General features: G+C 37.8%; 1 protein-coding gene across 6 annotated transcripts in view; it reads left to right on the plus strand.

Annotated features, from left to right (window-relative positions):
- Nucleotides 1-24,401, plus strand: part of CBFB (core-binding factor subunit beta) — a 44,578-nt gene extending 20,177 nt beyond the window's left edge. For 2 of the 6 annotated variants that reach the window (XM_072872177.1, XM_072872179.1), the window contains 3 exons: nt 2,969-3,085; nt 8,938-9,064; nt 22,124-24,401. In XM_072872177.1, the coding sequence (XP_072728278.1) occupies nt 2,969-3,085; nt 8,938-9,064; nt 22,124-22,146 (267 nt within the window). In that variant the 3' untranslated portion in view covers nt 22,147-24,401. The remainder of the gene's footprint in view (nt 1-2,968; nt 3,086-8,937; nt 9,065-22,123) is intronic. The other 4 variants (XM_072872176.1, XM_072872178.1, XM_072872180.1 and 1 more) reach the window with 2 other exon arrangements.
- The last annotated feature ends 401 nt before the right edge of the window (nt 24,402-24,802 follow it).

Consider the following 24,802-nt stretch of genomic DNA (forward strand, 5'->3'; position numbering starts at 1 on the left):
ATATGTGGTTAAACGGTTTTGGCTACAGTCTTAGGTGGTTTCCATTCTCCAGAAAGAGGAGAGGGGGAAAAGGAGTCTAAATTCCTTTCTCTAAAATAAAGGGAAAAGCACCAGTATGCTTTATTTTGTGTTTTAATGAGAGAAAAGTTCATGCATAAGCACATGTGGTTTCAATATGAATTATACTAAATTTGAATGATTATATAGTAATTTCAAGACTCAAATATCTTGCTAAGGAATTCATCCTTTCCGAGGTGAAAAATGTTTATTATCTGAGTATTGAAGACCTACTGAATCCAGTTGTGTAAGGCTTTAAGGGCTCTGATTCAGGAGCAGGGGCAGAGTACTTTATCTCAGAAGGTCAGGCTGCATGCCAGTGATTCACAAACTGCTTTGTCAGCAGCTCAGCTGTTGGTCACTTGGGGCAGGTAGTAGGCATCAGTAATCACATTGGCTCTGTCAACTTGTTTGCCTTTCCCCCTTTGACTTCTGAAGACTTTCACAGAATTTCCAGCACTGCTCAGGCTTCCAGGTGATGCGTAAGGCATTGCATTTGAAGTACTGAGCCCTCAGCAGCTGCATCTGAGCTGCTGGCTGTTTGCACTGAGCTATGGAGTTTGCACGTAATGCACTGGCAGCTGCAGTGACCAAAGCAATTGAACAGCCACTGAAACAAGGCAGTTAGCAGCAGCATAATATTCCTAGTCAAAGAAACAAACAAAAAAATACTCTCATTCTGGACAACTTGAAAAGCTAGATTTTGTCATCTGTGGGAAGTCCTATGTTACTTTTGATTTCCTGGGCGTTTGTTATGGGCCAGAAAGATAGGGGAGGCCAGGTGAAATGTAAACCCTAAATGAAGATCAGTAAAATGCTTGTTTCCTTCCACAAAAAGAAACTAGCATTAGAGTGCAGACTGTTTCATCTTTACAGACCCGTAGTTAGGTTATGCTGCCTTTTTTTCCCTTTTGACTTACTCTGCATTCTTCTTAGAAGAGAATGACTTCTGATTCTAATAGCCACTTTAACTGTCTTTCACTTCTAAACTAATTAAATGCATCTATTAAATTCATGGTGCGTACTTCGTTTATTTCTTTTGAGATGAATGAGTGAAGACTGTGCTGAAAGGGAGTAATGTTGTATTTCGTATGTTTGAAATTATTAATCTTGAAATGAGGTCTGTGGGAGGTGGTTTCCTGGTAGTCCACATCTTACTCATGCTGTTTCTGACGCCTCTGCTTGCAAAGGCTGTTGGCTGGTGGATCTGCACCCTGCATAGTGTGCTGTCATCACGGAAGACATAGGTGTGATGACTTGCATAGCTAGTCTGTGAATACAAGGGCAGAAAACCAGTCTGTGATCTTCTTAGTGGGAAGAGCCTGCAGTAGGAGAACTGATATAACGAAGATATGCTTGAACTAACTCTTATTTCTTTGTTATTGAGCTACGGCATATTGTACTAATTAAAACTGCTAGAGTATATCACTTCATACTGAAGTGTGATAAGTTGTAAAAATCAAGCTCGGAGATGAAATGTGTATTTTCTTTGGTAAATAACACTACTTGTTTGTCAGTTGGTTTCATGTTATTTGTTCCCTTTCTTCCACTTATGGATTGCCTTTCATGTTGTTCAGTGCTTAATTTTACCAGCACAGCCTTCGCATAAGGAAGGCTTACCTTCCTTCTGTACGTCCTGTATGTAACTCTTTCTTTCCTTTTTCTGCTTGAGTGACCTTAGCTGATGAGTGTGGAACTGAGCAGGTAGGCACAGTTGGGGTGCACTGAAATGCTCCCTAGTGTAAACATTAATTATACTTTGAGGATTTGCCAGAGGATGAAGTTTAGAGCTATTAGAGGAGGTGCTGTGTAAAAATTCCCCTACCTAGCTGGGCCACTCCTGAACACCAAAAAGACTCAACAGGATTTTGAATGTTTAGGCAGTCTTTAAATCTGAAGTGAGTACTGGCCTGTATGCATGGTTTGCCTCTCTGGCAATTCAGCATAGACAAACTTCTGTTTCATGAGGGGTTTGACTTGCCAAGTAGGCTGAAATAACTACTGGAGGTTGATTTTTTAAATTTTTTTTTTCCTTAGCAATTTAGATAACTTTGCTTTTTTTTTTTAAGGCTGATGTCATTAAATATAGGGTGTCAAACTCATTTAGTGTTGTATTTGCTTCTTTTTAAATTTCCTGTGTGGAGATTAATCTCTGGTCTTTAGAAGGGGAAATACTTCTGCTTTAAATCACTGTGTCATCTACCATTATCTAGATGTAGGGCCTTAAGCTCATGCATTATTCCTTGCTGCAGCTCAAGGCACTGTGCACATTGATGCTGTAGATGGGTTTTGATCATCTGCTCTTGCTTCTTTTGAAAAGCCTTTCACAAATGCTAGAATAGACACAGGAAGACTTCTTATTTTTAGCATGGTGTATATCTGGTGTATTTTACTAAACTCTGACTAGTTTGTAAATTTGAGGAGGACTGAAACTGGTGCTTGTTCTTTGTTGAAAGAGCTCATGTATTGGGGTAAAATACAGTGCTTCTTGGGAGTAGGAAAGCACATGTTCATTTAACCGTTTAAACATGCTGTAAAGGATCTTCCCTGTCTGGCAGCATGCCACTTTCTTTGTGACACAAAGGTAAGCTGACAAGAAAAACAGTTACTTTAACTGAAAGCAGTAACAGAGTTCTAACCAAATCCTGGTGCACGCCAGTTTATAAAATGAGAACACAGCTTAAATTTATTCCATCCAGTACAGTAGGCAAAAGTTACAGCACTCGCTTGATTAAAACGAGTTCTTGGAAAGGAGGCAGGAGAAGCTGTTAAGTGGAGTCTCGTGTTACCAGCTGGTTTGGATGTTCTTCTAAGAATACATATGGAAGCTTCCCACATCGGTATTTTCGTTGTGCAGGCATGTGTGTAAATGCTTTCAAATTCATAGCGTGTGTTTTTGCTTTTATTTCAGGTGTATTTGAAGGCACCTATGATTCTCAATGGTGTCTGTGTAATCTGGAAAGGCTGGATAGATCTACAGAGACTGGATGGTATGGGCTGCCTGGAATTTGATGAAGAGAGAGCGCAGGTAAGACAGTCTGCTCATGGCGGCTGTGCCTTAGACATTTGTTTGTCCTTCTGGAAGGAAACACGCAGTCAGGTAGCGATCACACATTATAATTTGCTTGTTTTCTGTCTTCACTTGAGTACAGATTCCAAAGAAAATTTACAGTATAGAAGTTCAGAAATATGTGGTTGTAGGTAAACTAGTGTTTTATATTAGAAGAAAATATTAGGGGCAGGAATCATCTGTAGTTTACAACTTTGTTGGTGACTTAGCACTATTACTATGCTACAGAGTAGTAAATCTTAAAGTATTTGAAAAGCTATGTCTTTAACGTGAAACAATTTAACGGGCAAGTCTATTCTAGCTGTTTATTTTAGGGTGGTTTTGTAAGTGTTTTTTTGTTTTATTACATATGGGGGGTGTGAATAGGGTTTTTCCATTTGTTCTCTTAACAGTGGTAGACTCTGCTCTGTTAAGGTATGGCAGCTTTTGAGAAACCTGTTTCCTATCTACCTACTTCCTACCACCAGAGTGACTGTCTAGCAGCTGAATCTTTGGACATGCACAAGAACAGAGTAAACACAGAGGAAATTACTTTTTAAGTGCATATCGCGTATCTAAGTTTCACTTACACAGCTGTAGGGTTCCTTAATCTAGTCAGACTCGAGACAGACCTTTGCTTTTGAGATATAGCTTGGTAACAAAGATACTTAACTGATACTAAAATCACTAGGTTTGTGTGGGCTTCCATGCAGATCACCTGTCTCTGCAGGGGACAGTAAATTGGATGTAGTAACATCAGTTACCAGAGTTATGACTTACAATCTATATTTTATGGTGAACTCGGCAGTTCATTTCTGTAGTTTGATAATTTAGAAATGTTAGAAATATATGAAGGCGTGGTCCAAAGTGCTTATGAATACAAGGGTTTGTTAAGCAGGCAGAGAAAAGAAGAAGGATGAGCAATTTCCTGCAGCCTTTTTTTTTCCCCTCCCCAAGTTCTGTATTGGTATGCCAGCAAATGATTCTTAATAATTTACTCTGTACCTGTATATAGCTGTTTTCTCCTAACTTCTCTCTGAAGACTTCTTCTTTCACCCAAGACCATCATGACTTCCCCTAACTTTTCTGGAAATTTGAGTAATTCGCTTTGAACCACTGTTCAATGTCTCTTAAATAGTAACTGTCTCTTTCATCCATAAAATTGGAGCTTTCTTTATCTCTTTCCTTTTGTTTCCTTAAACTCAGGGACCAAAACAACTCACTCATCTTAATAATTGAACTGATTTATGTGACACTAGTGATTCCCTTTGTCTTTCTTTGTTACACCTCCTGTATTTTATACATATGGTTGATTTTTGCAAAAACTTGTTATTCACACAGACTGTTTGCTTTTCCAAATTAGCTTTACTTTCACTTTGTGTCCCCCAGGGGGACAAAGTCCTCCGGGGGATTGCTTCTGTCAGTTGTGCACTGGAACCGAGTTAAATAAATGCATTTTCTATTTCAACTGTGTTCCTCGTTCTCAGCCCTCACTTCCTTGCATTTTTCCACTTAGTCCTTCTACAGCCACAGTTGGTCACTACTTCACAGTAGGAACCCTTTGATTCCACCTGAATCAAAGAGCACTCCTCTATTCCAGGCATGCAGAACTGGAGGGCATATTGATTAATTAGTTTCTTTTCAAGAGCTGGAAGTATTCAAATCAAATTTTATATGGCAGTTTGTATAGTTATAAGCTTTGTAGTGCCTTGCTTCTCCCTAACTTAAGAAACCAATTTGCCCATTAATCAGATGGTGTTATTGTGACTGTGTTCTGGTTAAGTAGAAATACTTTGTATCAAAACAGTGTCTTAGAAATAGTCACAGCCCTGCATGCTGTCTTCAGGATGCCTAGAAAGAGAGGGTATGCTAGTTTGAGAACAGTCCTGCCACCTTTTGTTAATCTGCCAGAAAAGCCACAGAACCAAGCTTTTACTTGAATGCTACTGTTTGCTGTGGCATTCACTTCTTCCAAAGCGGCGTGTTGGCATTTGAGCTAGCTAAGTTCCTGTTGCAGCAGTGTGTTCTTTGGAAAGAGAGTAACTGCTAGACACTCCATTGACTAGAAGGCCTTTAGACTATAATGGCTTACAAAGCAAGGTCAAATGTAGACCCTTGAGGACTGTGCAAGATAAATCCCAAGATTCTTGATCTATGACAATTAAGTTTGATACAGAATGCTAAGTCATATGACTTCTGAACTGAGAGGAGACTGATTTGAACGTGCACTCAGAAGGAGATAGTGTCACTCTTTTCCAAAATTGGATAGTTCCTGAAAAAAGTGGGCACCCTTCCAAAAAGAAGGGTGGTCAGGTGACCTATGGGTTCAATTTTTCTCTTTTTAATTTCCCGATAAATGTTTTTGCATGCTCTTGGATTATTTTAGTTTTCTGATGTGTACATGCTGTCTTAACTACACTTGAGAATTCCTTTTTGCTGTCTTCAGAAAGTGTTTGTGCACTGATCATGTGATTTATTCTTTTTGTGTGTGTGTGAGGGAATGTATGCACGCTCTCAGGTGTCGGTGCTTTCTTGAGTTTTGAGTACAGGGTGCTGAGCTGGAGGTATTGCACAGTGTGGATCTACACAGATATGTTTGCATTCAATTACAGGTGTGTAATTTGGTTTCAGTTTGTGCTTCTCAGCAATTACAAGGAGGTCATTGGTCATCTTACTTGCTACAGTAGTAGCAGTACTGAAGCGTTATTGGTGTTGTAAGGCACTATACAGACACAGAGAAGTAGCTGCACCCTTGATGTTGCATTGTGCTTTTTATGTATGTATTTGTTAGTATTGTAAACATTTGGGCGATCTTTTACATTCTTCAGTTTCCTTTTTCCTGTATCTGTCATTTTGCTTCCTTTTTTAAAACTGTTTTAATATTGCTAGTGACAATTGACCTAACTGCTGACTCTGATCCCAAAATAATACTGATGTCAGAACGGTTTAAGTGCCTCGTACTGTGCAGTGTAGTGTCTGTGGTACCTACTGTCTTTTGTAGTAAGAGGTCCTGTTTGCATTCTCACACACCCATACATACCCTTTACTCCCATTTTCTGGAAGGCTTGCCTTATATAAATGTAATGCTCTTGCATTTTCCTGTCTCTTACCACTTCTTACTAACTAATACTGCATTGGATAAAATTTTTCTTTGCTGCCACACTTCGGAAATTATACTATCCTTCACCAGGTCAAAAAATATTTTAGGAAGAAAAACCACATGCATAACAATAAAGTACTTTAATTGTAACTTTTAAGCTAGTGTTCTTTCTATTTAGTTCACAGCCTATTAATATCTTACTACTAAGCAATCTTTTTGTTACTGGAGGCCCTGATTCACCTGCTTGTTCACCTACAGTGACTAACTTAGTTAGTCCACCTACAGTGGACTAGCACTCGCAAAGCTCTACATACATACTTAAATGTCTTCCCCATTTGGGACTGAAATTTCCCTGGATTTGATATTTATCTTGAGTGTCATTAAAAGACTGTTTCTGTCTTCAGTACTTTTGTGTATCATCTGTAATAGAGCATTCTTGCTATGTAGATTTGATGGTTATAAATGGTTGGTCTCACAAAGTCTTTTCCTACCAGGCTGTTGGGGGGGCGTATGTGTATGAGTGGGGGTGTGTTTAAGCTTCTCTTTTTTTTTTTTTTTTTTGGTTGTTGTTGTTTTTTTGTTTTTCTGGGTTGGGGAATTGTTTTGTTCTGTTCTCATGTTGATATGGCTCATGCTTTGCTTATTCTTCTTTTTCTTAGTAGCTTAATACCAGGAGCATTTTTGTTGATTCAAACTAAGATAGATAAATGATTGTGTTTCAAACAGCCAAATTCGCTAGGCTATAATTACTAGATTTGAGTGACATTTGAAAAAAAAAAGTTTAAATTCCTGTTGTACAAGATCCTGACACGTTTGTTAATTTCTGTTATAACACATCACCTAGAGTAGGGGTTTTTTCTTTTGTTTTACTTAGTGTTCTGATGCTTCCCCCTTTCTCAGACATTAGTAAACCAGTGTTTCAGCTGTCAACATGTGTTCATTCTGGATGTCAACATACTGATTCTTTTCCTATGAATTCCTAATTTAGTTTCTTTTGGTTATGACCATTTCTTTAAAATATTCTGGCTGAGGCTATATGTTAGCCATTTATTTCATTACCACTTTAAATTATGATAAAATGCAAAAATCTTTTATTAAAAAAAATTACTTCCATTCCAGTCTGTTTAAAAAAAAAAAAAGGAAAGAAAAAAAGAGGGTAATAAAGACATACATAGCTTTTGTAAATGAGAAATAAGGCAGCTTTTCTGTAGTCATCTGGGAGTCAAGCTTATCTATTTTATCTCTCTCCTTCTGCATTATTAAGAACAAACTTACTTTCTACTGTCTGACCTTGGTTGCTATGCATTGCATGAACATTAAGATGGCTATAAAGGCCAAATTCTACCTTTAAAAATAGTAGGTAGTGTTAAAATGTTATCTTACTGGCAGCTTTAAACATTGCCTTTCAGCATAGCTTTCTGGGGACCTGGTTGTGCAGAGTTATTGATTGACAGATGTTTGTATTTAACTGTGTTAGGCCACCAGGGGCAGTCATTCACATCATTTCACAAAGTAGCTTCAGGGTGCACGATTGTGCCGATGGCAAAAAGAGCAATTTAACATTCTCTCAGACTAGGGATGCTTTATCTTAAATTAAAAAATTTATGCACTTAATCCCTTGATATATTAAAATTTAGTTGGGTTCTCAACATGTTTTTGTCCTCTAACAGTCAAGGTTAGGATTTTTTTTTTTAAATCTATTGACTTGAAAATAACATTTATATGTATGTAGGAATCATAAGCAGAGTTAGCAGTAATTACAGCTGAGGCGTTAGGATGGGGGAGAAGCAATACAGTTTATCCCTTACTGTTTTGTGGAACCTCTTTAGACTTGACTCCTCCATTCTGAACGTTTTAAGAGTCTGAAGGGAACAGAGCCATCTATTTTCACTTTGAGCAAAATATGTGCTAAAAGGTCTCTTTAAGAGAAGCAATTTGTAACCAAATTAATAATGGCTTACATATTAATAACACTTTATTTAAAACCTTTTCTAACAGAAAACATGATTCAAAGGATTTTTTTGAGTGTTAATTTAATAAATCTATTCCTGTGCATAAGCCACTGTTGGGAAAAAAAAGGAATGGGGCTGTTGAAAACCTGCAGGTTTCTTCTGCATTGTATGTGAATGTGTACAAATTAGTGGAGGAATAACTTCTGCTTTGCACTTTATGCATCTAAATTTAAATAATTTAAATGATACAAAAGGATTACGAATGTTCATCCTGATGCATCGTCAGCAGCTTTTGATAAAATGAAGGATTTATTTGGTTTGTAACTTAGATAATACTTTTTTAAATGACAGAGAATTAAATTACCATTATTTATATAATGATGCTAGTGAACTCTGTCTAGATATATCTGTGAATACTGTCTTCAAAATTACTTTTATAAGGAGAGTAAAATGTATTGCCTATCTCATATAACTTTTGAGAATTCCTAGCTTTTAAAAAAACAGCCCCTTTTTAAACTACTTTTGAAAAGCAGTTCTCCTTTGAAAATGTATTTTAGTAGTAGCTGTGTTGCAGCTTTGGTTATCTCTACTGCATTGATGAAGGTGAGTATTATTTCATTAACCTATATTGGCATTTGCTGGAACTCGTCTGTGTTCTAGCAGATCCTGTAGGACATACTTGTCTTTGCTGCCAAGTGATCCTTAATATTCAAAAGAAATGTTATCTGGTAGAAACAAGGGTAGCCTCTTGTGTCACTCTGTGTCATCTGGTTTGGTAGCAGGAGGATGCATTGGCACAACAAGCCTTTGAAGAAGCTCGGCGAAGAACTCGTGAATTCGAGGATAGAGACAGGTCTCATCGGGAGGAAATGGAGGTGAGGGTTTCACAGCTGCTGTCAGTAACTGGTTAGTACTTTCCCAAAACTTTAGATTGTTTCTGTTTATTTGTCTGTTTGTGCAATGTTATGTATTTTCTGTTTGCTGGTTGATGTTGTCATATAAAAACTGAAAAATGCATTGTTTTTAATTTTTGTAAAATGAATTTCAAGTTTTTGAAGTTTCAATAAGAATTCTCTGATTATATTCTTTTTTCCTTTCTGTAGATGGCCTTTTCTGTGGGTACTTAAGCTGTAAGGATACATTTGTTCACAGAGCTGCCATATCTCTCGAAGTGTACTTTAATAGCAGAGAGAGGGATCTTTTGCCCCCTGCATTTCTCATGAACACAGGAAAGGCTTCAGGAGCTGTGGGCACATAATTTTGTAGCTTGCTATCCCATGTTGTGGGAAACATTACCAGTGAATTTAATTGGATGCCACAGTCTGCTTTCTTGCACAGGCTAGTTTCATTTTCCTCTCACCTTTTTCTTACTGGTGGGGAGTCTTACTCCTCTATTTCACTGGTGTAGTTCCCCCTATCTTGTTCTTTGCTTCTTTAGGGCCCCACAGTCTTGAATCTTGTTCTTTCTTGATGAGAGCAGAAATTACTGGGATCAAGAAAAGAGGGGGTAGAAAAGGGAATGGAAACCAGCTGCTCTGAGATGTCAGAAAGGCAAGAGCTGCAAGAGGATGAGTAATACATAAGGAAAGTTGGCAAGTTAAGGCAGGCTGTAGGTCAGGCAGAGAATAGGGAGAAAACAGAAACACTCTGAATTTCTTTCCCTTACTGTTTCCTACTTCCTGCTTCATCCTACTTCCTATACTTCATGTATAGTACAACCTGACTGTACTGTAATCAAACGTGATCAGTCTGCTGCTTCCCAGGTTTTTAGAAAATTTCATTATTGTTATTGCTAAGCTACTATTCTTCTGGCATCCTTACTGATAATTGATTAGACAGATTTTCTTCCCTTCCAAGTACAAATGGAAGACAACGAGCATGAGAATGAGAGGGAAAAGGCAGATGCAGAGAATAGTATCTCTCACTTTGAAGGGATGGCTGGTGTGTGTCTCCTTGCAGACACTGATGTAGCCAGGTCAGATGTCAGCTGTAGCAAAGGCAAAATCCTTGCCTTGGAAGCCTCACTACCACTGGATCCTTGGAGCAACAGCTACATTACCTGAATCATTCTGTCTCTGTCACAGCATAGCTGGAACCTGCTTGTAAGTTCAGTTCAAAAGAAAGGCAGAATTAAGTTAAAGCTGTTCATGAAGATCTGTGGTAGCCTGCCTTAATTCTAACAACACAGTAGGAACTTTAAGCCCTGCCTTATGTCCTTGACCTCAATTTACTTCAAGCTTTTCTTGATTTGTTTTCCTTTGCTGTGCCCTTCTTCCCCACTCCTGTTACTACAGAGAAGCTGTGTGCTTACTGAATGCTGAAGGTTGAAAAAGAATGAGGCTTCCTGAAATAACTTCTGGAGTTTTGTGAAACTTATTCTTTCTTCCAAGTGTAGAAAACACTTATTTGCAGCTAGGGTGCACAAAAACTCTTTCAATTAACAGTGAGATTGAGGTAATATCAAGCATCTGGGGCTTCATGACAGACATCAAAACTTGTGACACTGAGACAAAAAAGAAACGTCCCTGGCCAGCTGCAGGAGCTGGATTCAATAACTTCTGAAAAGACTCCTGCTTTTAATAAGGCAGCAGGCGGTTGTTATTAAATGATATCCTTATTAGCTGCTAGTACCCATTTTCTCTTAAAACAACAATAGTCATTGTCCCAGCTCTAAAGCACTGGCATAGATCACCTACAGAAAGGAAGAAAAGGAAAAATTACTCACTTGAAACATGTTTAAGCAGAATGAAAAACATTGTCAAAGGTACTTCAAACTTACATCAAATACAGGTTTTTAATAATTGCAATACATTTTGTTATGCATACTTTATCTTTTATTTTACTGTTCATGTTTAATAGGTGTAACCAAGAGACCTTTGCCTCAATTACTTGTAGCTCTATAATTGGTTTTTACATTTCAGTTTTCATTTGTGTGTTATGTGACCAGGATGTCTTTCCCTGATCCGGAATGTTGCAGATGAGCTTTTGCACTCTGGATCTTAGGACTGCATAAAAATCAGGATCTTTTGGGGCGGGGCAGGGAAGAGAGCGGAGATAGACTTACAGTGCATTCCTAAGGAGGAATCAGGTTTCCAAACCATTCATTGTTTTCCTGACTTTCACTTCAGTTGTATTCTAATGCAGCATTCAGGCAGAATCAAATGGACTTTAATCAGTAAGCACTTACATAAGGTGCTCATGGTCGTTGTATAGAATTCTCAATAGAACGTAATGCATAAATGTGCATTCCCATGTTAGTTGTATTTATGGCCTGTAGTGCATTTTCCAATGCTCACGTGCTCAGTCAGCTTGGAAATACAGTTTGTCAGTTGTACCCTTCTGATGATTGCATTGCTGACAGCTATAAAACTGTTAGTCCATACTGTATTGTGTACTGTTTGTGTAATTTCAATAGGTCAAATAGTATCTTCAGTTGCGCTACAGAGATTGTACTTGAACGTTTTTTAGGGCAGCTAGGAGAGGTGGGTTCTAAGTGTGCTGAGTGAATTTTTATGTATGTTAACACTACATACAGATTAGGATCCCCTCAGCATAATCTTTTTAATATGGTATCTGTACACCTTTCATCATTACTAAAACTTAAAAATGTTTCTTTCCTGCTAAGCTTGGCATGGACAAGTAAACCTCGGAATTGCCAGATCTGGAACGGAATCTCATCAGTGTTAATGATTGTTTTAGAAATTGCAACACTGTATAAAATCAGGATATTTCAGACAGTAGAATTACAGCTGAAATGCCTTTAATAGAGACCAGATTCTGCTTCAGTGGGGGAGGGAAAGGGAATCCTACAATATTCCACCCACTCCTACCCAAAACAGAGGCGCCAGCTCTTTGGAAACATTTATCCATCCAAAGCCTGGCAGCATATGAAAATGATCAGATTCAGTTCTTTATTTATACAGCTTTCTGTGTAGAAAAGATTCCCTATTCTAAGTCTCTCTGTAGACTTTTAAAACAAAGTATATGCTTGCCTAGGGGTGATCAGTCAAGGCTGTTGAAAACAGTTAAAATGGCTTGTATGTGGCAGTTGGATATTAGAATGGTGATACTTTGAAGGGGGGAAAAAAATGGCAAGGCCAGTAACAATTTAGGAATAATCGCTATACTAATTTTCATTTTTAAGTGTTATTAAAAAAAAAATAAAAATAAAAAAAACCAAAATAAAATAAAAAACCTCAAAGTGCTGTCAGGTTTGTTTGCCTTCCTTTCATCACATAGTATCCCTTCCATTGATGACTTCATTAGCACAACAGATCTTTATTTTAATGAACATATTCTTTGCATCTGAGGGCAGAATCAGTAGTAGTTGGTAGCTTGTGCTTGAATTTCCAGAAGTGACCATATTTTTGTGCAATTACAGCACTCCTCTAATGTAAATAGGGTGCGAGTGGAATTAGGAATTTTCATTGAAGTTTTTAAGTGCCTCTGAGTTGAACTGCTTTCTGTTATATTTTTAACATAGTTTCAGTTTTGAATACAAGACACTGGGGTTTTTCTGTCAACTTATGTAGCTTGGTCATGTCAGATACCACAAATCCTGCCTCACTGTTCAGGATTCTTTTGTTTCAAAGATGCTTTTGAAGTCAGTGAGTGTTTTTAATTAATACCTTCAAAATTAATAATGTATTCCAATGGCTTTCACTTTTACAAAAATGTTGGAATGCTGAGACAGTAAAAGTTTCATGATACACATGAAGAAAGACCTTATCCCCAATTAAAGACTATTGTAAAAATCAGTGATTGTATGAAGCTTCATAAGCTTAGGAGCACTGAGCTACTTAGCAAACTTGCGCTATTTAATGGCTTCATACCAGTCAAAGGCAAAGTTCTCTTTCCATGAGCGAGTGCCACACCATGGGGAACTTGGTCCAAGGCCCTTACTTTAGGGCTGTATTCTGGAACTGATGCTGTTGAACAGGTATATGAACTTGGAAGTATTTGTACATTTCCCTTTGCCAAACTAATAGAAGAGAGTGAGGAGACTGAAGGGGTATCAGTGAGGCAGATGCTTAATTTCCACTGTCTCTTTATCCCCTTGTGTCTTGGTGGAGAGAGTCAGTACTAGTGTTTTCTTCTGTTTGGTATGGTTTCAGTATGAATGATCAGTTTGGTGTCAGGATAAGAAGTGTTCTGCAGAAATTGCTGTGAGGTTGCTGTCTAGATGTGCTTGAATCTTCCAGTAAAAACTTTTGCTTTTTATTCAGTGTCTGGCCATAGTAGCATGATGCAAAATGCATTACACTGTCCAGAATGACTTTGAGAGATTTAAACAGCCCCCAGTTGGTGACATTAGAATACATTGAAAGTAGTGGCTTGTGTTCAGTCCAGCAAAGCAGCAAGCAGGTGCCTCCTGCCAGCTCTTTACTGGAGCAGAAGGTACAAAGCGGTGGATTTTCAGCAAGGGGATGGATAAAGAGAAGAGGCTGTGTGTTGCTGTGTGCAGGTAGTTTTTTGTATAGACAAATGATAACTTCAAAATTGAAGTGATCTATTTGAGTGCGCAGTTTGTCTTACTCTGTTAGTCTTGAACTTAGCTAAGGATGTTCTACTGATTGCTTTACCTAGGGATGGATTGGATCTCTTCTCAGTTTTCCAGTGCAATTTGTTCTACCAGCATTTTTGAAATGTTGTATTTTTCTGTTTTGTATTCATTTCCTCTGTTACTGCCATGCTCTTTATTTTAGCAACACCATGAGTAAAGAGGCAGAGTGGTTTGCTCTTCCCTGAAACAGTCTAGTCTAGCAATCTGTCTGTTTGTGGTCTTGTGCTAAATATAAATTACATTAATAGCTAAGCAGAGCCATTTTAGGAAACTGCATGAAATTCCCATTTTAAAAACCTTTGTTCTGCTGAAAAAAAAAACTGGTTTGAAACTTCTGTTTCTTCTACTAGAAATTCCTCTCAATACAAACCACCAAAAAACCCCACCGACCCCACCCTTGAAAAAATTGCTGGAGTAAAAATTTACCTAAATTTTAAATACTCAGTCCTGCCCTAGGTTTCTACACTTTTTTTGCTGTTTGTTGGGAATTGTGAGTTCAAATGGGAGAGATGTGTTTCATTTAGTTGTGCTGAAGTTGTGAACTCTTAGAAAATAGGATTTTGATACAGAAATGTAAACAGTCACAATTGAAAAAAATCAGGTAGTAGGACTGACTTTCCTATTCTTCCAAGGTTCTAGGCAGTAAAGTTATTCTCCCTTCTTTCTTAAAAAACAAACAAACAAAATTAAGATGAAACTACTAGTGTAAATAAATGCTCTAACTAATTATAAGTATTTTTGTCAAGTATAACTTGCTTCAGAAGAAAATATAGTGTTCCAATAAGATTCTCTTTTTTTTTTTTTCCCTTCATCAAACTCTCTGACTCTTAAGGTTTTTTTTCCTCAAAAGTTAGTCTGGAATGAATTTCATTACTACTTATTGTATGTACTCTCCAAACTGGCAATGATATAAAAATAGTATAACCTTTAATACAGCTTTTTGGATGTGAAAGAAACCCAAACTGTTAATTCTTTTTATGCAGTCGGTAGTGCAGACTTGGTATATGCTTGTGTGTGCGTATATGAGCGTATATATATATGATTTCTTTATGATCAGGATGAATCCAACATCATTTAGAAAAAAACATTGAGGTGTGTGTGTGAATATGTGTTGCCTCAAAAGGTTCTACAATGCAAGTGCAGTACAAGTAGGCCAGTAATGTTATGACTAGATCATTTCACAAGAACTTTAAATAGCTGGTGTTTGTGTAAAAGTGCTATGGAATGCATATATCAGAAAAACAATTTGTGCTGTACAGAATCAATGCTGACTGTAGTACAGAGGAGATCAATCTTGCAAATCAGGGAATACTGTAATATAAGCATCTTCTTTCAGTCAATGAAGGTTAGAAAGGTGCTGAGCAACAGAGGAATACTGTCGGGAGGCAATCAATATTAATTATAAATTTATAACCTTTATACCAGCCTTCAAACAATACTTTCTAAAAGGGAGCATTTCAAGCTTTTTTCCCTTGGAAAATAAGTTTTCATACAAAAGTAAAAATTTTAGTGTGTACTTGAAGCTCTTAAGAGCTATACTCTTGCCATGCTTTTTCCTTTCTTGGCTTTCTGTTACTTTAGTCCAGTTACCAGTGTGGCATACTAGAATCTGTAGCTTCATGATAGCTTTTAAACAAAGATGCAACCGTTGCAAAGATTTCAGGCAAGAGAGGGCATCCAGATTGGTAAGCAAATTATGCTACTTGGCCTTGTTGTGCTCTATAACTCTTAAGTGGCTGGTGGTGGGAGAGCAGACTCAGCATATAACACAATTGATGTGCGTTTTTAGTGAAGAGTACCCCGTTTCTAGGAAATAGGTTGTTGGAAGCTTGAAATGAAATCTTGATGGAGGTAGGTGCTAAATGATTTTTATCTATGGCCTTTGTCAAGAAAATTGTTTATTTTGACTTTCACTGAGCTTAAAAGGCAATGAAAATGGATGTAGGAATAAAAAAGAGCATCAGGTATAGAGTTCATAACGCTAATTGTTCTACAAGGATTTTAGTCTAACATCCAGCTCTCTTACCAATTTGAGAGACTGTTTTCCATTATTTGTGTAATTTAAGTGGTGCTTGACATTATCAAGAAAGATCAAGGCTACTTCTTCCCAGGTTCAAGTGGAAAGGAGAGGTGATTGCAAATTGGACATTATAGCCAGCAAACAAAGCAACTTCAGAGACTGGATCTAGGCTACAGAGTCTCATGCTGATAGCTACACCTGGTAGGAATGTGGTAAAAATCATATCCCCTACTGACTGCCAGCAGCTTATAGATGCAGTACGTAGTGATGATGGGGTCCCTTTGCTGCTGTAGCTAAAGTTGTTCTGAGAGGTGAATATTGAGAGGGAGAGTCTCTTTTTGAGCCCCTCAGAGACCTGAAAGCATACAGGCTGCTTCATCAGGCTATAACTGTGACCAAAGAAGTTCTGTTATATATAAGCTGTCGTTCTTACTGTGTTGTTGTGGCCCAGTTTTGCTGACTTTAATTCTGAGAAGGATGAGTTTCCCTGCCCCTACTCTTCTATTGAGTAAGGGTAATTGAAGTGGAGGTACGGCCAGCATTTTAACTATGTTCAGATCTCTATGGGAGAGGCTGTTACTAACCAGCAGCTCAGAGAAGAGCTTTCAGTTTGTTGCTTTTCTTGATGTGGGTCTGCTTCAGTTAGCAGGACTAATGTGGAGGTGTGCTTGATTGTAACTGGTGATTTTTCTGAGTATTGCTCCGTTTATTTCAGGGGAGGGGGGCATTGGTGGTTTTTTGTTTTGTTTAGGGTTTTGGGTGTTTGGTGTTTTGTTTTTTTTTTTTTTTTTTTTTTTTGTCCTGCGGTTGTATGCTTTTTAGAAAAGTATCTGCAATGTGTTCTCAGGGTTGTTTTTTTAATCCTTTTCAGGAGGTTGACAGTCCTTCTAAGAGAATCCAAATGTTCACTGTTTAGTTTTTCATAACATAGCCTGATTTTTCACTTACTTAGTAAATTATAGATGACAGATGCCAAGGCACATAATGCATCTGCTCTGTCTGTTTCAGCAGTATGGAGTTGCCAGAATGCAATTAAAGAATTGCAGTGGAGTTGTCCATGGAGAGACTTTATTTTGGCTACTCTTTCTGACAGCCCTTCTTCAAATTACCTCCCTCCTCCTTCCCTCCTCTCCACAAGTCTCCCAAGTTATATATGCAGTTGCATATTGTTGTTCTTGTGACTTCACTGTCTAGTATTCAGAAGTCCCAATTTTGCCTGCTGGTTTTTTAAGTGATTCATTGAAAGGAAGGGCCATCTTCATGGCAACCCTGTCCATCCTTACTAAATTTACCTCCAACTTTCCCAGTTCTGCTTTCTCAGAGCTATTGTGTAAACCATACGGTGGGACTGCATTATCTTTTCCTGATGAACTCCTGTGGTAAAAGGAGTTGGTTTCCTTCGGTATGTCAGAGGCCTCTGAATATGCACAGGAAGGGGGTAGTTACAGATGCTTTCTCAAAGTCAGCTTAAGGAGTTTTATTGGCACTTTTGAAAGCACAATCAACTGCAGCATGGGTCAGGATTGAGCAGCTGGAGGAGGATGGTGTCTGACTGTCTTGGCTGCTGGAGGAACTGCTTGTGTGCCGCCTTCCTTAATTGCTATTATTCTTAGATCTGTTTTACTTAAGTGCCCTAGTAATAGATGTAAATGCTCCAACATGATCCTTGTCCAAAAGAGTCAGAATTCTAAGTTAATGATTTGATGACTTCAAGCTATCTAATTTACTAAGAAGAAAATTATGTAATATAATACAGATATTATTGCATCATTCTCTTGATATGACTTTTAGTCCATACCAGTTAGCCTATATTTAGGCTTGGGAAAAGCTCAGAGTTAACAGGGTTGAAGAGAGAATAGGTGTAAGAGTATTGCAGGGGATACTTCTTGCATTTGTTTACCCTCAAGTCAAAATTATTTTGTTAGTAACTTTTCTCTTGTTTGTTAGTATGTTATTACCCCTATGGTATCAGCATTATGAGTTTAGCGTGAATAAATCTAGAACAGCATGTTATAGGAGGCTTTGAAATGTTTTTTGCCAGATACGTTCCTGCAATTCTTTCAGTCGGTCATCATACAGTCTCCAGTGTTAGCGGTTTTAAATGGCTTGTGGCCAGTTGTAATTCCTTCCGTATTGCAGAAGATTTGCATGGCTTCATGTGCTGAAAGCTGAGTGTGAAGTATTTTTGGGTATTGAAACTCCCTATGTGTCCAACGCATTAACGATTCAATTTCAGGATATTTGGAAGGAAACTGGCAGTGTTGGTTAAAATACATTCATTTTTAAGAAAATTACAACTGTGGTGGAATCTGTGTACTATTTACAAGTTTTTCTCACAAGCAAGTATTTGTGATCCCTTAACTAAATAGCAGATGAATAACATTGGAAGTAGTGCTCCTTCAAACTTAAAATCAGCATTTGACTGAAAAATGAAATATGCTGAGATAAGATGAATAATACTGTTTTCTCATGACTCGTGCGTGACTCATGGTAGAGTATTCCATTTCCCAATGGCAAAGATAGATGCATCTTTCTTAATTGAAGCAAGTCTCCTTAATCTTTGAGAAGCTGAGCTCATTATTCACTGAGAGTAATTCTGATGCTTCTGCATGGCGTCATAAGGTATGCATTTCAAAAATTACAGCAAATACTGCAATTCAGAGGATTCATTAGCTATGCTGAGAGTATGAGACCCCAAATTGAGAGAATTCTGGAAATTGCCATTTTTACACCTGTAAAAGGGAACTTCTAGCTTGCTGGAATAGACTCAGGAGAGCGACCAGATACTACCGTACTGGTAAGTCACACTCTTCTTGCAAGTGAGTGTTAAGGATCTTGTGGCATTTCTTAGGAAAGTTGTATTTTGCCCATTGTCTGGATAAAAATATCACCCAGTGCCTGATGCTCTACAGTGTGCTTGCTGTCTAGATACAAGGTGATTTCTCCTGTCTTTTACGAGTGTTCTTTATTTTTTAGATACATACATATATGGTGCTTTTACTTTTTTTTCCAGTATGTAACGCACAGTTGTAGTTGTTACATACTGTGCACATGTGCCTTGGCAGGATGGTGACTGATAGAATAAGTGTGTTTCACGTGTATGTATTCTTGCATAGTAGTATAGCACAAATAAAGGAGGGTGTCTGAGTGAGACGGAGCTGTCATTCCAACATGCTGCAGTTGCTTGTGTAAAGCCCCACTTACCAAAATGCAAAACTACACCTTTATCCACATATGCTAGTGTAAGATACTGTAATGACTGCTTTCGGTACATTTGAGGGTAATTTGTCATGCCTTTTGCATATCACTTGAAAGGGCAAATCTGGTAGTTGTTCAGTAGTGGCTTCTGCAAACTCTACAAGTAGCAATGAGGTCATGAATCATGTGAATTTTCATATGTTTTGAAAGAAAAGGCCACTTTAGGCAAAGCATAAATGCAACCAGATGCCCATACCTTGGAGTCTTCACTGAAATTTGACAATAAAATTGCTGTGCATATGATTTGTTTTCTGAAGAAGGAACTCTGTTGGTTTTAGAGCAATAGTATAGCAGCAATTAACTTGCTGTTTTTTCTAGTTCAGTGTAAAAATGTTCATCGAGTACAAAACTGGTAACTAGCTTGGTATAAGTAAGATATTGGTAATTCTTAAAGACAGTGCATGCCTTTGTTTCCTTTTAGAAGAAAGAGGCAGCAGTTAAAACCAGAAGATATCTTGTTACAGTCTGTTCAATAAGAGAAAAGTATGCAAAGTGGAACTGTTATCCTTTTGTTAACCTTAGTACAACTCTTAAATTAGTGTGGAAGTATCTATTTAGACTTGTAGAACAACCATTTTGTATTAAGAAAAATCTTTACAGCACAGTTTAGTTTTCTGTTGAAGAAAAAAAATATCTGGTCTTTCCCTCGTTAACTTTTCCACAGTGATCTTGATAGTCAAAGCTGAATGATTTGGCTTTTGGAAATAATGTGAAAATCTCAATTAAATGTCATGTCCCAATATTCTGCATCTCTACAAAGAGAGCAGTTGCAAAAGTTGCTTCAGGGGCTGAAAGGAATATGCCCTGTAGCACTTAAAATCTTCAGTGCTGTATGTGATTACAGCTGTTTGTTTTAACGCGATTCCTCAGAAAGATTACTGAGAAATCTGTGGGTTTGTGCACCAGCAGTGATGTCGGTTGTCATGTTCAGAGTTCTTCTGCATGTAGGAAAAGCAGATTGTTTCCTCCAGTCAGAGTATGACCAGTGCAGATAGACCAGAGCAAGAAGATCATTTCACCCCTAAATAGCTAAAATGCAACCAACAACAGTACTGGATACATACATGTAGTAGGTAGCAATTGTGATATTTAAAATAGCGAGGGTGTTTCTAAAACAGTAATGGCAATACGACTACTAAAGAAAGTGCAAGAGGGAATTGTCTTCTCTGGAAACGTGCTGATTACTAGAGGGATTTATTGAACGAACTCTGCGTGCATCAGAATGGGATCATTGCACACGAAAGGAAAACGTAACTTTAAATCAGTACTTAAATAGGAGAAGGAGGCAACAGTTGTCTGGTTGGGTGAAGCTAACCAATTACACTGCCTAATTTTATGCTCCCAGACAAGAAGAATGGTAGATAAGGGAGAAAGAAGGGAACAGAGAAAGAAAAGTCTAAATTAGAGAAAATGGTGTGGGCAGTACATGCCAGAGGGTTTGGGAGTTGACAGACTCTTCTCGCTTGCCGTTTTGGATGGGAGCGAACAAGCAGCACGCTGTGAGCTGGGGTAACTGCCGCTGGCGGGAAGGCTTCCTCTGTGTCAGTAAATATGACTCAGAAGAGCCCAGGGAACACCTAACAGCAGCACTCGTGTTGCTGTTAGTCACAGTGTAGTTGAAGTACTCGTATTGTTTAGTGTGATTGTGTAAATGTGGCAAGTGCTTAAACAGCATATTTCAGCGATACAACTGCCTGCATTAAGTCTGTTCCCGTCTCTTTCAACAAAATACAAGAAGTCTTTGAAAGGACGGAAGCAGTCACTTGTTTTGCATTTTTTTGGAGAGTGTTTTTTTGAAGCACTGAATGTGGCAGGTTATTGCCGCTGGTGAAACCAATGGAGCTACACCGAATAATGATTGTGTAGTGATGCCTTCCACCAGCTGAGAACGTGGCCCTCATACTATTTGGGTCGCATGGTAGTTATAGGCCAAGGTGCCAGCTATTCACTCTGTAAATGTTAAATAAAAGTATCAATACTAAAATGTCTTAAAAAAGAGCTAGCATATATTAGATGTTCCCAGACCCAAAGTATTGCTTTAAAATTTAAGTATATCAATGTTTAAGTATTTACCTGCAGCATTTGTGTGCGCTACTTGAAAGCAGCCTGCATGTGTACAGGTAGAGAAAGTAGGTAGCAGTGTCTTTTACTGTGACTGATATTACTGTAACTGACCATCCTTAATTTCCTCTTTAAAATGCCATCGACTCAAACTGTTTAACAGAATAATTTATTTAAAGGAGAATTTATGTTACTTTTCTTTAATACAGGGGTGCAATCATAAGTACCAGAGTTTTCTGGTATTGTTTTGTATGATCGCTAAGTTCACTTGTGCACCAAAGAAAAAAACCGTATGTTGCAGTAAAACCCCAACTTTTAAGAAGTGTTAAAATGTGTGTGAATCTATAGATTAAATTGTGCTAGTGTGTTATGTTATAAGTCTCTTTATTCCAGAAAAAGCTAAAGTAAATGTTTGCCACATAAAAATACTGAGGGGAGATTTATTTGGAAATGATGTAACATACTCTGCCATCTTGCATTGTAGCCTTTCTCCCCAAAATCTCGATGCTGAAAACATGTACAGAAAAGATTAACAGAAGGGAATTTCACAGGAAAGAAAACGTGTTTTTGACGAAGAGACACAAAATTGTTGCCTAACTATTCTGGAAGTCTCTTGCTGATTGTTCAAGTGATGTTGAAAAGCGTTTCAGCCTGGCTGCAGGAGGGCCTTGGAGGCTGTGTGAGTGTGCGCGTGTGTGAGTGAGTGTGCGCGTGTGTGAGTGAGTGTGCGCGCACGCTCAGTCCTGAGTGCCAGCCTTGCCTGTCCCCAGGCTGGATGGAGAGGCAGCACCGGGGCTCTGTGCCCCTCCAGAGAGAGGACGGTGCCCGACTGCTGGGTCCACAGCTGTCCTCTAAGATTCCTGTTGGCTGAGGTGGATTATTGAATTGAGGGGGAAAGAGAATGATGTTAAAAATTAATTAATTGGTTACTGTTTGAAATGTAAGTTTCTGCCTTAGAATTGGTTATGGTCTTAGTTGTGTGTTTAATACGCTTAAGAAATTAACTAAACTGATAACTTCTAAATCATTTTTTTTGATTGTAAATATGTGTTTGTTAATGCAGGCAAGAAGACAACAAGACCCTAGTCCTGGATCTAACCTAGGAAGTGGCGATGATCTCAAACTACGTTAATCAACAGCCGCAGGCGTGCCATGGGTCTGCACACATGCATTGCTTCTACTTGGCAAAGGATTTAATAAAAGACCAGAAACTGTGATAACTGGGTATACTATGGTCTGTTTCCTGACCTGCGGCAGTCAAAATCACCATGAACTGCCATGGTTTGCACTATGTTTATGTTACAATACCTGCATTTCCCATTTTAAGCATGTAGCCAGTGGCAATTTGAAATTTTGTTTTTCTATGCAAACTTATTTTTGTTGGCACTATTTTAGTGAAATGGAAACTTATGCAGCTATAAAACCATTTTTCTCAACTGTAATAAAAATTGTCACTTAAAAATAGGTCAAGATATTACAAATTTAAAACTTCTTTTTTTGTTTTTATTTTTTTTGTAAACTGCTGGAAGCCAATGCATTCCAAGCTTAATTTTTTTAATATGGCCTTTTGGAACTTTGATTGTCCTTACTGTGCTCCTGCTTTATTTTAGATACGCATTCTTATCTTTCTTTCAGTTTTCTTTTTTTCCTAAATTTGCAAGACCTTCTTAAAACTGCTGACGTTATTTTGCATTATTTCCAAGCTAAACCCAGTGAATCAGAGCTGTTGGAATCAGTTTTCAAACTTTGTGGGTTTGTAAACATTACAGTTGCAGTATTCTTTTAACTGCTAACAATTCATTGGTTCCGCTTTTTAAATTATAAAATCTTAAAATATGTATTTTCATGCATTAATGCATTCTGCCCCAGTATCTATCTTAGATTTTATTCTGTATCAAGTGAGTTTGGGTGGTTATTATACCCCTGTATATAGTACTTTACTGAAACTCATAGGAAGTCGCAGGCTGGCTTCTGTTTTATTCAGGGATTTTTTTAAATAGTTCTTAAAAGGGGTACTGCAACTCTACAGTCAGATTCAACAGCATGTTAAACTGGGAACAAAAGTGATCAGCTGCCAAGGTGATATGTATTAAATCATGTTTAAGATAGCTGCTTTAAGTATATTTTATATCTTAGGCTTTTTGTAAAGTTGTGCTGAATGGTGAAAAGTTGAGAGGAGGTTGTGAGCAGAAAATCTCATACTGTGCATAGGACACTTCTATTAAATCTTATGCAAATTAAGACTACATTGCAGTATATATTGTATTTTCTAACAGGGTAGGATTTGGGATGAGTTAATCTGTGTGAATTACCTTGTTTTATTTGGGGTGATGGTGAATGGACTTGTTCCAAATTTTTCATTGCATCCAATATTTGAAAAAAAATTATTGGAAATGTGATGTCATTTGGCTTTGTTAAAATGTGGTGCTTCCTGTACAGCCTGATTAATTAAAATGTCACTTAAATACCTTTTTAAATAGATGATCTGATTTCAGTATTTTAAGAATTATTTTGAAGGTAGAAACTCTGTGTGGTTATAACAGTTAGATCTCTATTAAATTCTCTAATTAAGATAATTACATTCCTTGTTAATGGCAAAACAATTGATGAAAAAGAGGTCTTGCAAAAATGTAAGCAGATGTCAATGTGAAGGAGAATCTTTGTACATTAATAATATGAATATTTAACATTCACTTAAAATGTCAATAACTGTAAACTGTGAGAATGTCATCGAATAGAAATATTTTGATACTTAAATTTAAATGTGATTCACCTGAAAGATAAACTTTTTCACTCTGTGGCCACAAATTCTTCTTGCTCTTCTTCCCCCAAAGAAATAATTTTTCTAAAGTGTTTCTGCAATGAGTTATTTAAGGGACACACGCACGCATCTGCACGCATCCCTACCCTTGGATCTTCTCTGCCATCTGTGTATTTTTGATGGAATAGTCTGAAGATTTATTTTAAAAGGTTTTCCTAATGTTTCAGACAGTGGTTTTAAACCATAAGTACACAGGAAATTACGCTATCAGATATTAACGTTGCTATCTTTGTGTAAATACTGAACTTTCCCTATCATCATTTAGCATTCTGCTGCTTTTGATATCTTAATGCTGGCATTAAGATCACAAGCCCTTACCCTCTGCTGGTTAGTGCAGACTTTTTAAAGTGCATTTTAAGTTATTGATGCAATTTTATATTTTTCATAATTTCTATTTAAACTGAAGTTGCATCATCTTTCTTGAATTCATCTCCTGTAAGAGTTGCCTTAAGCTGCAAGATTGCTTTTGCTACTTTTTGTGTTGTATGTTTAACTTTCATAATAAACTTCTGTGTAGTGAAAAGAAGTTGCTGTAAATTTATTTCTGACATGCTGGTAGTCCACGCTGACATAACTGCGTGTTTCTAGGGTAACTTTCCAACCTGCTGCCAGTGCGCGGCTGCCTTGATGTCCATGGTTAAAGCAACACTGACATCCAGTGGTCACTTAACTAACCCGAACACCCTCCGGGTTTAGGGACTGTCCAGGGAGGTATTCATGGCGCGCTCAGAACTTCTAATACAAGGGCATATACTGGGGAAAACGTGGGTTTTGCTGCCCTAAAACTCTGGTGGGTTTTTGTAACCGATATGCCCTGCTTACTCTGAAAGCATATATCTACTTACATAGCCCTAGGAAATTTTCTTTTAATCTCATTGTGTTATAACAGTTACGCATGCTTGTAGAAGAGCTTTGTTTATG

Source organism: Ciconia boyciana, chromosome 9 (genome assembly GCF_034638445.1).
Source record: "Ciconia boyciana chromosome 9, ASM3463844v1, whole genome shotgun sequence".
In the NCBI taxonomy this organism is placed as follows: Eukaryota; Metazoa; Chordata; class Aves; order Ciconiiformes; family Ciconiidae; genus Ciconia; species Ciconia boyciana.